Source organism: Ziziphus jujuba, chromosome 7 (assembly GCF_031755915.1).
Source record: "Ziziphus jujuba cultivar Dongzao chromosome 7, ASM3175591v1".
NCBI lineage: Eukaryota > Viridiplantae > Streptophyta > Magnoliopsida > Rosales > Rhamnaceae > Ziziphus > Ziziphus jujuba.
The window spans coordinates 16,892,408-16,908,790 of NC_083385.1; the positions used below are offsets into that span (position 1 = coordinate 16,892,408).

The window sequence follows — 16,383 nt, forward strand, 5'->3', positions numbered from 1 at the left end:
TTAAGGAGGTTTTAGATTGGTTTGCAAAAATGCACATGTATTCATCGTATTTTGTCAACCTTTTGATAATGAAGATGAATGGCAATGGTACATGAAATGGCAAAAAGTGGAACTATGAAAATCATGATGATTTTATTTGTTTATTTTTTTATCGATTATATCTCTTACCTTTGGTCGAAGGAATGGCATATTGATGTCCTAACTGCCTATTTGGGTAAATTTCAATATATTAATTAGGATGACAGCTTGGAAACTGAAAACACACCTTTAACAATTTGAAACTCATCAGGTAAAGTAGGGTTTTGCCTCCCTTCTTTACTAATAAACCTCAATCTTCCGTTTGGGAGTGATTTTAAAATGTCTCATATGTTATTTGGCAACAAAATGTAAAATTGCTTTTTGATAATTTTATTTCAAAAAAAATTACTTATTTTATAATTTTAGAAGAAAAACCAATTAAATGATTTTTGAAAAATCACTTAAATCTTCTGGTACCTCACAAATATCCAAAGAGCCGTTGGTACCTCACAAAATTTTTGTACTTTTAAACCTCTTTGTTAGTTAAAAATATTAAATTGTTTTACCAAATGTTATTTGTCAAATTATATGCAATATTTAATTTGTTTACATATATAATTATCACTCATGTATTTAAAGAATTTACTTATTATTGCAAAGTAAAAAATTATAGAGTCACCTATTTGTTAAATCATTTGTTTTGCAATAAAATTGAAAAAACTAACTTTTATTTATTTATTTTTTGAGTAGAAACTAATATAAAATATACCAAATTTTAGTATACAAATATATATACATATATATATATATTGTCACTTTGGCTCACTCATTAAAAGAAAATAATAATAAAAAAATACCATACAGAAATTGGAGACAAAATGGGTTGTCCATTAATGGTAAACTTGGGTTAGCTCACTCAGGGCATTTTGGTAAACAGCGCTTTAAAAAATATTTTTTATGATTTTTTTTTTTTTTTTTTTTTTTTGGTGTTCATAATTGAGAAAATGACTTCAAACAAAAAAAGAAGGGGGTTCAGGAAAAAGCCAGAAGCACTTATTGTAATTTTTATTTATTTATTTTTTTTAGTAAAAAGCACTAATATATTGTAGTTTTTTTTTTTTTTTTTTTTTTTTTTTTTTTTGGTTCAATTTAGTGTACATAACAAATTCTGGGTATCAAAGAAAAGTTTAGTGGAAAAACAACCAAAGTAATGTTGCAGGTTATCGTATTTCCATGCCTGTAAAACAATTCTTTTACCAAAAATGAAAAATGTCTGTAAACAATTCATAAGTTTTTTTTTTTTTTTTAAATGTTGGTTTAAGTCGAATTTGGTAAATTAGGAGTATTATATTGGCATTCCTTAAGGTTGAAGTAAGCAACATGAACTAAAAGTAGGTGTTTTCAAACCCATAAACATGCATCATGAGCTATGCCTTCTTCAACTACGAGAGTAGGGTCCACCGGAAAATTTGACAAGGGAATTTTCGTTTTCTTATTTCCTTATTTAGGTATTAAAATTGACAATGCTCTTTTTCACTCATCTTTCCATTAAGCTGTTTGAACCTACTACTACATTATTGAAGATAAGTATGTGTGAGAAATATCTTCAAGATTGCTCAAAATGGTACGTGTGTGTGTAAGTGCAGAAAAATACAGTCTCTCCACATTCCTTCCTCTCTTTCTGTCTTCCTTCCTCTCTTCCTTCGTAAAAGCTTAACCCACCAGCTCGCCACCACTTTTCACTCTCTGCCCCTGCGCACCCGCCACCATTGGTATGTGACTTCACGTTTGTTCTTTTTTTTTTTCTTTTTTTTCTTTTAAATGATTATATTGTGCTTGTTGTTTGATTGCTTAGAAAATGAAAAATTGAATCCTTAATATTGGTTAGTTTTGTGGTTTTTAAGAGGATACAGGGGGAAAAACTAAGTCCCTCTTAACTGATTCTCTTATAAAATAGTGGCAAGTTATTCTTTTTAATTTGGTTAAAAGGAGATTAATACTGTTTAATGTGATTAAAACGTTTTTCTTATTTTATTTTTTAACACTGCTCGTTTTGATTAGTGGATGTCTCACCAAAACGGCCGTGAAGGTGCACTCTTTGTTATGCGGACTGTGTCATTCTATAGTAGTCCTGCATATATATGTGTATATATATATATATTTATATATGTATATATACATATATAATTTACAATCTAACACATTTATTGCTTCCCATATATACCTAGTTTGGATCATTAATGGTATAAGATAAAAACTGAACAAAGATGGAAATTAAAACCAGATTTAATCCTTGAAATTTTCCAAGTTACTCCCACCTACTGTTTTTTCTTTTCGTTTTTTTTTTTTTTTTTTGGGAAATATTAACCCACTCGCCAATCTAATCCTGATCATTCTCTCTCTCTCTCTCTCTCGGATTTTAGGAATATTGAATTGGGGGCGGGTCAAACAAATTTCAGACCACATAATGGTCCCAGCATTGCAAATTAGCAAACCCATGTGCCACAATCATTATTACTCATCCTATATATATATATATATATATAATATTATATTTTTCTATATAAACACATCCTATATATATATATATATATACACAAATCCTATACATATATGATCATTAATCTGGTGTTATATGCAGTTTGTCTCTCAGTCAATATCATAATTTTTAGGGTTTTAATCAAGTGTGGTTGAACTGATCAGTCTCACATCATCAAATTTTGAGTTCTTTTCCCTCTTCATAAAGCTCTCTCTCTCTCTCTCTCTCTCTCTATATATATATATATATATATATATATCATTTTTAATTAATATCATAATTTTTATGTATATATAAGGATCAAATGAATCAGCTAGTTGTGTAAGAGGTTGTAAATTAAGTTTGTCAGTTTAGTTTGGAACTTTTACCCATAAGTATAACCTCACTTAGTAATAGAACTGGAACCATACTGAGGAATTAAACCCATTGCCACGTGTAAACTGAGGTGGCATTCTATGTTTAGGATCATGTGTCTTTTTGCGTTCAAGATTCTGGGTTTATTTATTTATATACAAAAACAAATAATTGTCTCTTTCACTCATCCATCAATACAAGATCAAAACACAAGACAAGTATTTTTCAGTTCTCTCTCTTGTTCTGCAGCTTTTCTCTTCTGCATTCGTTGCCTCATTTCATTTTCTATTCATCAACTACCGAGGCATTAAGCTACAGAGCTAGAAATTGATTGCTATTTTACATTTTTTCTTCAACAAACAATGTCAAGGTTCATTGTAGTGGTTCGAGAGAGCACTCTTCAAGATGGGAAGCTTGTAAGTATAAATGAATATGCTTTGTAATCCTTTTTTTTAAATTTTATTTATTTATTTATTTTTGCTTATAAAATTTTAAGTTATATATTATATATTTGCAGAATATTCCAGAAAAATTTGTGAGCAGAAATGGAATAAGGCTGAAGGAGTTGATAGTGCTTAAGGTTGGAAACAGTTGGAGATATTGGGAGATGAAATTGGAGAAAGAGGACGATGGAAAAGTTTGGTTATGTCAAGGTTGGAAAGACTTTGAAGACCACTATTCCATTCAGCATGGAAATTTTCTTCTATTCAAATATCAAGGAAATTACAATTTCAAAGTTATCATATTCAATAAAACTGCTACGGAGATTGCTTACCCCACCAAATCCAAATCCTACAGGCCTACAGCTAATGATCATGATGAAACTGATTCTGATTCCGGCTCTGTCCAAATTTTGGATGTTCCAAATACAAAGAAAGCTAAACCCACAAAAGGTATATATGTATTTTGGTATTTTGGATGGATATAGATTTTATTTTTTATTTTTTATTTTTTTATTTGAGAGCTTATTAATCTTGCTGATGATAAAACAGGGGGGAAAATAAAATCAACCAAAAGATTCAAACATGCCGTGGACATGGACACTGACCAAAAAGCCACAGCTATTCAAAGAGCTGAAGTTTTCAAGTCCAAAAACCCTTTCTTTTGGATTTCCTTGCCAGCAACTTATGTGGTACAAAGATATATGGTAATTAATCTCTCAATATATACTTTTTTTTTTTCTGGTGTATTTCCATATATATTTAATTACTTGCTAGCCGGCCCATGGTAAGACTATTAGTAATTTTAAGAGGATGTCCATTTGGGTTTTGCTCATCACAGAGTATTATTATTATTATTTTTTCATGATGTACAGAATATACCAAAGAATTTTTTTGAGAACCATCTAGGAGATAAATCCACAAATGTCATCCTAAAGAATTCAAAAGGAGGAACTTGGCTGGTCCAGTACGTGTTCAAGATTGTCAAGAAAAAGCCAATAGGAAAATTCTGTACCGGTTGGAATAAGTTTGTTAGAGACAACAATGTGCAAGTTGGTGATGTTTGTCATTTTGAGTTGATCAAGGGTCACCAAATTTCTTTTCGAGTTCGGATCTTCCCAACTCCATGAATGTATTTGATCATAACTCTTTTTTTTTTTTTTTTTTTTTGGGTAATTGATGATATAACTCCTTTTAAAGTCTCTTTTGATGTAGCTAAAGAGAACTTTTGATGTTCATATATATATATATATATATGATTATGCTTGCATTAGCTAAGTTTAGGCTTGTCATTGTGTATGATTGTGGTTTTAGTTTGAGTTTGTTTATATAAGTCTTTAATTTTAATTTGTCTCTCTTTTCATCAAATAAGTTGATGTTGATTTGTGGTGAAATTAATTGAGCATGAAGGAGGTTTCAATGCACCTTTTGATTTTGACAATGATGCGGAGGATTCAGAGCAAAGAAAAAAAAAAAAAAGAAAAAAAAGGTGATGCTGAGGGTAGTGAATTGATGGAATGATCGTGACAAAAGTGAAAAATTCCAAGTTTTTCAACATTACCGGTGGCATGGAAAAGAGAGAAATAGAAAACATTTATTGCTTTTTCCTAATTATAGTAAGTCAGATTATTACCCAAAAAAAAGCTAGGGTCATCTAGCTTACTGAAAAAGGAAAAAGAAAAACAAACTCATGGTTTGGTCATGTCCAAAAAAAGAAAATTGAAAACCTACCCCTTTTTTTTTTTTTTTTCCAGCAATGGATTACTAAACTTTGGTATAATTAGTTTAGAAATTCAAAACTCACCCTTAAAAATCAAGAATACTGGGAAAAAAAATAGTAGAAAATCCATAAAAAAGAATAATCATTTAACGAGTCATTTCAATTAGTGCTACAAAATGCCCCTTTTAATCTCTAAAATTATTGTTGTCCATTAAGGGGCAAAGGGGAAGCTAGTGAAATTTCATTTTCTCTTATATGTTAGAGAGCTTTTCACTCAAAATTGTTATAGGCTCAATTAAATATCTCAATTAAGAGCTTTTTTCAAACCTTTTTTTTTTTTTAAATCAAATACTATTTCTCAGGAAAAAAAAAAAGAAAAAAAACAAAAAAGAACCTTTTTTTTTTTTTTTCAAAAAGTATTTTCTCAAAAATGAACCTGGCAGACCAATTGACATCTAAAATTTATCCCCAAATATTATATTCTGCTACAGGCAAAGCACAGACCAAAACGACGTCACTCTCTCTAAGAGTCTGTCCTAGCAAGAAGGAACTAGTACTAACGAAGCTGCTGCTTTTAAACCCCAAAAAAAAAAAAAAATATATATATATATATATATCACATTTCCCAGTAAAATTTGCGATAAATTTGACTATTTTTTTTTTTTGTGCGATTAATGCCAAAAAAAATTGATTTTTTTTTCTATCTAGATTTTATCTCTCACCTTTATCCAATTAAAATTTGCAATCAATTTTGATTGTCTTCTATTTCACTTGAACTTAAAAACAATACTAATAAATGAAAATAAAAACAAAATACAACTTATTGTTTAAAAATTAATTACATAAAATTATATTTTCATTATCAGCGGCCCATTTGTAAGGCGGATCGTTGCTGAGACCCACTATTTAGCCAGCCCATATAATGGGCCTCACAATGATCGATTTGTCTGCAAGCTGCTTCTGACCTTAAGACACACTAGCCTGTTATCAAGCAGGCCACGAAGCCGCGACGTCACAAGTTCAAACCCAAGCCGGTCTGTAAGCCATGGCTGCTACTTTGGAGACTGCCAACACTTAGACACGGCTGGCTGTGGTTGAGCCATCCTCATTGCTGCACTGCAGCAGCCTATGAGCGAGTCGGCCCAACTGATGCTGGCTCGATGCAAAGCTGGCCCATTAGATTAGCCAATTATTAATACTAGTTGAAGCTATATCTGTTATGATTCGTTGAATTTTTTATTTTTTTTTATGAAATAGTTTATTGGAATTGATATTTTCATTTTTAAAATTAAAATTTTGATACAGCAAATAAAATTTTGTTTTTATTTTTGAAAGATCTAAAATAAATTAAGTTAAATAATAAAATATCAAAACAAAATCTTATTCAAGGCCGAAGTATAGTACTTCGTAAAATTTAATTAAATTTCTATTTTATTTTACATTTTTTGAATGAAAGGGTCTAATAGTAATAATATTAATCATCATCTTCATTATTATTATTTATTATATATATATATAATTTATTTTTATTTTTTTCTTTTTGGGGTCTCAATTGTGGACGAGGTGCCGATTCAAACTCATATTGAAAGGCTTTTTTTTTTTTTTTTTTTCATTTTGCCTCAGAATTTAAGAAATAAAAATAAAAAGCTGTTTGATCATAAGTTGGCCACCAAATGAAACCTGGTGAAGTTTCGTTTTCCTGATGTGTTGGGGAGCTTTTTACTCAAAATTATTACAGGCTCAATTAAATATCTCAATTAGATGCCTTTTTTCAAACTTTTTTTTTTTTTTAAAGAAAATACTATTTCTAAGGAGAAAAAAGAAAAGAGAAACCAGAAAGAACAAATTTTTATTTTGAAAAAATATTTTCTCGGCAGAAACAATTGAAAACAAATATTTCCAAAGCAGTTAAACAGTTCTTTTGATCATAATAATATATATTTTACTTTCTTTCGACTTATATTACCCAAAGTAAATTTGCAGGACCACTAATAAGAAGCAAATTAAGCAATATTCGTTATCTTCTTTCCGTTTTTTAATCTTGCTTCCTGAACCTGTTAGAATTAATATGAGCACCTCTTATAAGAAATCAAATTGGTGGTAAATTAAGACCCAAAAAGAATCAATTTTCCTTGGCAGTTTTTATCCTATATATACAAGTCAATGTAAGTCCCAGGACAACCAAGTGGTAAAGCATGGTTTGGAATCTAGAATCAGATCAAATGAAAATTAATGATGGGTTTCAAATTTTATTTTATTTTTTGTTTTTTTCCCTGCATGCACAGACACTTCGTTTCTTTTAAATTTCTGAATTCAAAATTTCATTTAGACCATAAAACAAAATATTCAATTTCTAATTTCTCATGTTCTACCATTGAGACCTTATAATTTTCAGACTTTTCATGAAAAAAACCCGGTACACTATATACAAGTTTTGTGGTTCTCTGACCACTTTAGAGAAGAAATATGAGAAAAGAGATAAAAAAGAATTCTATTACTCTCTTGGAAATACAATAGAAAAATAAAAACTTCTCTCGTGGAGGATTCTCACGTGCAACCTCTCTCTACATTGTCAAATTATCTCTGGAATTCCTCACTCAGGTGGTTATTAAGAATAGGAAAGGATAACCGAATTGAGTTCAGGGATTTTACTTTACTAGGTCGAGTTAGAGACCAATAAATTTTTTTATATTCGAAACCTATTCGAAAGAAGGGGCAGTGGACAAGAAATCAAATCATACATAAATGATAGAAGCCCCAACGTTCTGAAAATGCTACGAGGTGCTCGAAAATGGTTGAAGTAGTTGAATAGGAGGATCACTATGACTATAGCCCTTGGTAAATTTACCAAAGACGAAAATGATTTATTTGATATTATGGATGACTGGTTACGGAGGGACCGTTTCGTTTTTGTAGGTTGGTTTTCTCTCAAGCTCTCTCTGGAACTTAAACACTACTCTCAACACCCCTTACTTGGGTGATATTGAGGTTGCACCGCTTGGCTTGGCTTGCATGCAACGGGATGGAGCCTATTTATAGGCTCACAAATTCGGTGCATGTCCTCCATTTTCAACCTCTTCTGACGTTCAGCACCGACCTTCTGACATTGCCCACAATTGTTGAGCAAGTTGGAGTTCGGTGTTAAATGCAGCAATGACCATTGTCAAAAATGGTGAGCTACTGGTTTCACACTGTCGGTGCAGTGTGGTGCGGCTGGACTTCACAATTCTCCCCCTCCAGCCGCATTTAAACTAATGGTCATCTGCCATCCATTCCAGCTATGTCTCTGCACAGCTTCAGCTTCTCTTGAGCAACAACTTTTGTTAACATGTCTGTTGGATTCTCCTTTGTGTGGATCTTCATCAGTTTCAACAACTGTTGATCTATTACTTCGCGTATCCAATGATAACGGATGTCAATGTGCTTTGTACGGAAATGATACGTTGAGTTTTTGCTCAAATCCGTGGCATTTTGGTTATCACAATGTATCTTGTAGTCTTCTTGCTTGATGCCCAATTCTGTGAGAAAACACTTTAACCACAACATTTCCTTATCCGCTTCTACTGCGGCAATGTACTCTGCTTCAGTAGTGGATAAAGCAACACACTTCTGCAATCTTGACTACCATGACACAGCTCCCCCCGTAAAAGTGTAGAGATAACCTGATGTAGATTTTCTATTATCAGGGTCTCCGGCCATATCTGCATCTATATAGCCTTCTAAGATTGATCATCTCCCCCGTAACACAAACACAGCTTCGATGGACCTTTAAGATACCTGAGAATCCATTTGACTGCTTCCCAGTGTTTTTTTCAAGGATTTGAAAGAAACCTGCTCATAACATCTACTGCGTGAGCAATGTCTGGTCTGGTACACACCATTGCATATATCAGACTTCCTACCGCTAAAGAATATGGTACTGAAGCCATCTCTTCTATCTTTTCTTTGGATGAGGGACATAATCTCTTGCTCAACTTAAAATGATTTGCAAGTGGAATGCTGATCGGTTTGGCTTTATCCATGTTAAATCTCTTTATCACCCGTTCAACATATTTTTTTTGAGATAGCCATAACCTTCTATTCTTTCTATCTCGGATTATTTGCATTCCCAAAATTTGTTGAGCTGGTCCTAAGTCTTTCATATCAAAGGACTTAAACAATTCTTGCTTTAGCTGACTAATCTTCATTGTATCTTGCCCAACGATCAACATGTCGTCCACATATAGCAAAAGTGCAATGAAGTTTTCACCTGAAATTTTTTGAATATAAACACACTGATCTGCTGCAGTCCTTTTATAGCCTTGACTCACCATAAACAAGTCAAACTTCTTATACCATTGTCTTGTGCTTGCTTGAGACCATACAAGCTCTTCTTCAGCTTGCATACGAGATTTTCTTTCCCTGAAACCTCAAATCCTTTTGGCTGCTCCATGTAGATTTCCTCATGTAAATCATCGTGAAGAAATGCTGCCTTCACATCAATCTGTTCAATTTCTAGGTTTAGACTTGCTACTAAACCAAAAATGACTCGAATTGCAGTCATTTTCACCACTTTCATATCAAAGGACTTAGACAATTCTTGCTTTAGCTGACTAATCTTCATTGTATCTTATCCAATGATCAACATGTCGTCCACATATAGCAAAAGTGCAATGAAGTTTCCACCTAAAATTTTTTGAATATAAACACACTGATCTGCTGCAGTCCTTTTATAGCCTTAACTCACCATAAACAAGTCAAACTTCTTATACCATTGTCTTGTGCTTGCTTGAGATCATACAAGCTCTTCTTCAGCTTGCATACGGGGTTTTCTTTCCCTGAAACCTCAAATCCTTTTGGCTGCTCCATGTAGATTTCCTCATGTAAATCATCGTGAAGAAATGCTGCCTTCACATCAATCTGTTCAAGCTCTAGGTTTAGATTTGCTACTAAACCAAAAATGACTCGAATTGCAGTCATTTTTACCACTGGTGAAAAAATCTTATTAAAGTTAATTCCTTTCTTCTGAAGAAATCCTTTGACCACCAATCGGGCTTTGTGTTTCACCACCCTTTCGCTGCCATCTTTCTTGAGATTGAACATCCATTTATTCTTTAGTGCCTTCTTTCCTGTTGGAAGCTCAACCAACTCATAAGTATGATTTTTCTGCAAGGATTCCATCTCATCTTGCATTGCTTGCAGCCACTTTTTCTTGTCTTAATGAGAAACAACTTCTTGGAAACTCTCTAGCTACCCCTCTTCAGTAAGCAGAATATACTTAGATTCTGGAAATCTCTTTGATGGAATTCGGCCTCGCTCAGATCTCCGAACTTGTAAACCACTAGTTTCAGGAGGTGTACCATCATCTGACCGCTGTGATGGCCCTGCAACTACTTGAGAGGATTGAGTCTCCCCCTGCTCAATATCCCCTTCTTCCTCCTGGTCTGCTTCTGGTATATCTTCATGCACCTCATTATCCTCTGTGGCTATTTGTGCTGGTGCTGGATTAGGACCAAAATTCTCGGTACTAGAACTACAATTAGGAGACATTCTGGGCTTTTCAATGTCTTCCATTGTCTGGTTTTCATGGAATACTACGTCTCTGCTTCTAATAACCTTCTTTGTTTTCAGGTCCCATAATCTGTATCCGAATTCTTCATCTCCATATCCTATAAAGATGCATGGAATAGATCTTACATCGAGCTTCTGTCTGAGCTCCTTGGATACATGTACATAAGCTAAACAACCGAACACTCTTAAATGAGAGTAGGAGGGAATCTTACCCGACCACACTTTCTCTGGAATTTCAAAATTTAACGGTACTGACGGTGATCTGTTGATTAAATAGCAGGCGACATGAACAGCTTTCCCCCAGAATGGCTTTGGCAACTTAGCCATATTGATAATACTTCTGACCTTTTCCATAATGGTTCGGTTCATTCCTTCGGCTATTCCATTATGTTGCGGGGTGCGAGGGACCGTCTTCTCATGTCAAATGCCGTGTCTTTTGTAGTAGGCATCGAACTCCTTGGAAGTATACTTGTCTCCATTATCTCAGTGAAGACATTTCAGCTTCTTTCTTGTATCACACTCTACCATGGTATGAAACAATTTGAAGTAATCCAATACCTGGTCCTTTGTCTTCAAGAAATATAACCGCACCTTCCGAGAAGCATCATCAATGAAGGTTAGGAAATACTTGTTGCCACCTAATGACTCCACCTCCATGGGACCACAAACATCAGAGTGCACCAGACTAAGCAACTCTGATCTTCTCAATGCAGAGGAACTGAAGGAGGCTCTATGTTGCTTATCAAACAAGCACTGACTACAAGGATCTAGCGCAGCGTCCTTGCAAACAGTGATAAGTTTCTTCCTTGCCAAAGTGGACAATCTTTTTTCACTCATGTGATCGAGTTTCTGGTGCCACAAGTTTTGAAACACCTTTTTTTTTTGCAATATTGAGGCTATCTGCACATATCTTCATATGAGTCTTGTACAGCGTTCCACAAATATGTCCTCGGGCAACAACTATGGCACCTTTCATCATTTTCCATGTGCCTTTGCTAAAGTAGTTGTCATAGCCTTACTTGTCTAAGGCTGCTCCCGAAAGTAGATTAAGCCGAAGATCTGGAACATGATGGACATCCTTCAAAGTGATTGTACAACTAACATTCGTTTTTACCTAAATATCACCAGTTCCCATAATCTTTGCGAAACTAGAATTTCCCATCTTTATCGTACCAAAGTCTCCTGCTTTGTATGTTTTGAAAAAATCTCTATGTGGAGTGACATGGTAGGATGCTGCAGTATCGACTACCCACTCAACGTCTTGGGTTGATATATGAAGGCATGTTTCTTCTTCGGTGGAACAGAGCGCCATTTCTCCTGAAACAGTGACTAATGTCTCTCCATCCTTCTTCGGCTAATTACCTTGAAGTCTCTGCTCTCTCAACAACTTTCTGCAGTTCTTCTTCATATGACCCTCCAGGCCACAATGATAGCACTTATAGGATGATTTTCTGCCGTCTGTAGATCTGCCTCTACTCTTGCTCCTGCCTCTCCCCCTATCTCGACCACCTCTGTGCTATCTTCCTCTCTCTGTGATGAGGGCATGTGACTGATCTATGCCAATGTCCTTTCTCCTGGCCTCTTCATTAAATAGGGCATCCTTAACCATAGACATAGTAAGTTTGCCATTCGGGGCCGAATTGCTAAGAGAGACTACCAATGTCTCCCAACTGTCTGGAAGAAAGCTTAGAAGTAGGAGGGCCTGATCCTCATCCCCTAGTTGGTAATCCATAGCAGATAGTTGATTTACCAAGCTCTAGAACTCACTGGTATGCTCGGCTACAGAAGTTCCACCCTGCAATTTTAGATTTACCAATCGGTTAAGCAACAGGGCTTTGTTTCGAGCAGTTTTGGCCTGGTACATGTCCTCCAATTTTGTCTAGAGGGCATATGCATCTGTTTCCTTTACTACATGATGGAAGACACTGTGGTCGATCCATTGCCTAATCTAACTGATCATTTTCTTGTTTAATTTCTTCCATTATGCTTTTTCGCTGGGATCAGGCTTTTCTCTTTTAGCTTCTATAGGATCAAGCAGATCCTTACAATTAAGGAGATTTTCCATCCGAGGTCTTTAAAGTGTATATTTTGTGGCGGTGAGCTTAACCATAACTCCCGAAGATGATTCTTCCATTGACATTATGGCTTGACCAAAAATGGAGCCGAATTTGGCAAAACAGAGTTAACCGTTGCGTCCGGAACGGCCGAAAATGGTGGACTTGACTCTTCTGGGGTCAAAATATAATTACCAAAATTTTTAGGGCAAAAATATAATTTTCTAAAAATTCCGGGTCAACCTATAAATACAGAAACCAAAAGGGTTAATCTGTAATTTCTAACAATTCAGGGGCTGTTTCATAATTTCAAAAACTTTTGATGACGTGGCAGATTGTGTTAACGTGTCAACACGTGGCAGATGATGTGTCAATTACATGGCTGATGACGTGTCGGGTTGCGTGGCTGCGTGCGATGATGTGTCTGCTGACGTAGTCGTCTTCAACCTCCAGACAGCGCGTGCAAAGCGTGAGACGCGTGATCTGCTGTAGAAAATTTCATGCGGCGCATGAGGGCTTGTTAGGATCATCGTTTCTCTCTGACGAACTTGGTTGTTCTTGTATCGTCGATTATTTTCACCTAGTATTGTCAAATTATTGATTTGAGCAACTTTTCGAAACACCAACTTGAAGAACAGAGGCTGTGTTTCTTCAAATTTTGAACCCAAGCTCTCGACCTGGAGCTCTGATACCACTTTTTGTGGTTCTCTGACCACTTTAGAGAAGAAATATGAGAAGAAAAACAAAAAGAATTCTATTACTCTTTTGGAAATAGAATATAAAAATAAAAACTTCTCTCGTGGAGGATTCTCACGTGAAATCTCTCTCTACACTGTCAAATTCTCTCTGGAATTGCTCACTCTTCTCTCAAGCTCTCTCTGAAACTTAAACACTACCCTCAACACTCCTCACTTGGGTGATATTGAGGTTACACCGCTTGGCTTGGCTTGCATGCAATGGGATGGAGCCTATTTATAGACTCACAAATTCGGTGCATGTCCTCCATTTTCAACCTCTTTTGACATTCAGCACCGGCCTTCTGACATTGCCCACAATTTTTGAGCAAGTTGGAGTTCGATGTTAAATGCATCAATAACCATTGTCAAAAATGGTGAGCTACTGGTTTCACACTATCGGTGCAGTGTGGTGCGGTTGGACTTCACAACAAGGTCAAGGTAATATAACTTGACAATGTAATATACAGTGACCTAGAGGTGGAGGAAATATAAATGAAGCGTTTGTTTTTTTTTTTGTTTTTTTTGTTTTTTTTTTTTTTAACAGACAGTCTAGATCAGCATGTGATATACACACATTTATAGTCTTAGATGCCTGAGATATTTTTCTTTTTCTCTCTTGTCTTGCACGCAAATTAATTGCTACATTCTTTTTGGGTAGAAAATTCTAAAATCGTTTTATTTTCACCTTAATTAAGTTTCAGTTTCTTCTGCAGCCCACTTTACAATATAACTTTTACCCTTTCGAAGAAACAATACTTTGTTTATTTATTTATTCATTCCAAAGAAACAATACTTTGTTTATTTATTTATTTATTCCATACATATACTAAGGGACATCTCTGTCTTTAGTTGAAGTCTAAAAAATAAGAAAATGTTGCATCAAAATGAAAATGAAACTCTATGTGACTATTTTCTTTAAAGCTTCTCGGCCATAGCTAGATATCCTTCAGATAGACCCAAAACCCTGGCTAGAAAATCAATTCCATTTTCACATTTTTCCAAAACACCGGCTGTTTCTTTCTTGATCATTTTAACATCATGTTGAACTACTTTTTTAAAGTAGTTCTTCATGAGGCTCTTCGAGACAGGAAGCTTGTAAGAATATATATATATATATATATATATATATCAATAAATCTTCTTCATAATTTTCTTTTCTTGGATAGTTCATCAAATTTGCTGTTTGTAATTTTATTTTATTTTTTTCTTTCTTGGTTATAATTAAATATGGTTGTATAACATTTTTGCAGAAATTTCCACCGGAAGTTTGTTAGGACAAATGGAAAAAGCCTCGAAGACTCCGAGGTTGTCCTCGAGGCTCGAGTCGACGGAGAAAATTGGGAAGTGAAGGTGGAAGCATGGTGGGAAAGTTTGGTTTGGTGAGGGATGGAAAGAATTTGCCAACCACTGTTCAATAAAGTTTGGTCACTTTGTGGTGTTCAAGTATAAAGAAAATTCTGGCAATTTCCGTGTTCATATATTCGATGAAACTTGTAAAGAGATTGAGTTTGGCTCCTTGATGAACCAAAGAAGAAGAAGAAGAAGAAGAAGAAAAGCAACTCTTTCTGCAGCAGGAATCTCTAAAGGCAATACTGATGAAAACCCCATGCCAAGTAAGGTACTATTAGTGAAGGTATATGTATCTTTAATTATTAATATATTGTGCTTTTACTTTCTTTTTCTTGGATTAATTTGAGAGCTTATTTGTTTATTTATTTATTTTCATTTTTAACAGGCCACAAATAGAAGCTGATCAGCAAAAGATATGCTGGAGCTAAAGCAGATGAAAGAGCAAAAGCTTTCAGGTCTAAAAACCCTTTATTTTGGGTGATAATGGAGCAACCTTATGCTTATGGAAGATATATGGTAAGCTTTTTGAATACAAATATAATATTAGTAAAAGTGTAAATTTTTTTTTTGTTTTTTTAATAATTTTATTAGTTATACATGCCCATTAATTTCGGTTTTTAATTCTCATTTTTTTTTTTTTTTTCATGTACAGAATATCCCAAGGGACTTTGTTGAGAAGTATCCAGAGGATAAAGCCATGGATGTTATCTTTAGGAACTCATAAGGAAGAACTTGGTCGGTCCAATACTTGTACCAGACTTTCCGCGGAAAGGCAAACGGAAAATTCACTGGTTCCTGGTCCAAGTTTGTGGAGGACAACGACATGGAAGTTGGTAATGTATGTTTGTTTGAGTTGATCAACTCCCAACCGGGTGTTTGTTTTAAAGTTCATATTTTCCGATCCCAATCAAGTGATAATGATGATGATGTCTGCTCCATTTGAAATTACTCTCCTAATTTGGATGTATAGCTAAGACTACTGCTTTAAAGTTGGTCATCAATATTATATTTTTAGCTAGGGGAATTTCTGCTCTGTTTAGGACCACTTTCTTGCAAAATTTATCTATTTAATTAACTAGTATATATGGGGATAGATATCTTAGATATTAGTTGGTCTGCCAAAGATTTTTTTGACAATTTGTTTAGAAGTAATATTTACTTAAAAATTAGAAAATAAAGGACCTTGTTATATCTTAGATTAAGCTTATAAATCTTATTAAAATGTTCTATTGTAAAAGGAGGTGGACTTAGACGTTGGGTGGACACAAACCAAATCACACCAACTAAATTGATCGAATCGATGTCTATGACGGATCACGGTAAGCTTTAATCCAAATCAAACCAACAATAAATATATATTAGATAATCACACTATAAATGGCAAAATTAAATATATATTTATATATACATAGATTTTTAATATTTATTATAAATAATTATATTTTTATATTCTTTTATGTTTTAAAATTATTTAATTTAAGATACTAATAATATAAAATTCAAATTATTAAAAAAATAAAAATATTTTCATAGGAATCAAAGTTCAAACCGAAACCGCATGAACGATGGTCGGTTAGATTTGAATTATTATTATTATTATTATTATTTTGCTTGGTATATT

The 16,383-nt window shown here is 34.1% G+C and overlaps 1 protein-coding gene and 1 long non-coding RNA gene across 2 annotated transcripts; both read left to right on the top strand.

Moving 5' to 3' along the window:
• The first annotated feature begins 1,611 nt into the window (after positions 1 to 1,611).
• Positions 1,612 to 4,624, top strand: LOC107425335 (B3 domain-containing transcription factor VRN1). The gene is made up of 5 exons (XM_048478896.2): positions 1,612 to 1,790; positions 3,282 to 3,327; positions 3,429 to 3,804; positions 3,904 to 4,058; positions 4,227 to 4,624. Exons 3-5 carry the CDS (start codon positions 3,519 to 3,521, stop codon positions 4,479 to 4,481), a joined length of 696 nt encoding a protein of 231 aa, XP_048334853.2. The 5' UTR covers positions 1,612 to 1,790; positions 3,282 to 3,327; positions 3,429 to 3,518; the 3' UTR covers positions 4,482 to 4,624.
• A 9,518-nt stretch (positions 4,625 to 14,142) lies between these two features.
• Positions 14,143 to 16,305, top strand: LOC112492493 (uncharacterized). The gene is made up of 4 exons (XR_007242400.2): positions 14,143 to 14,507; positions 14,663 to 15,045; positions 15,148 to 15,278; positions 15,415 to 16,305. It is a non-coding gene; the product is annotated as an uncharacterized LOC112492493 (long non-coding RNA).
• Positions 16,306 to 16,383: the final 78 nt, after the last annotated feature.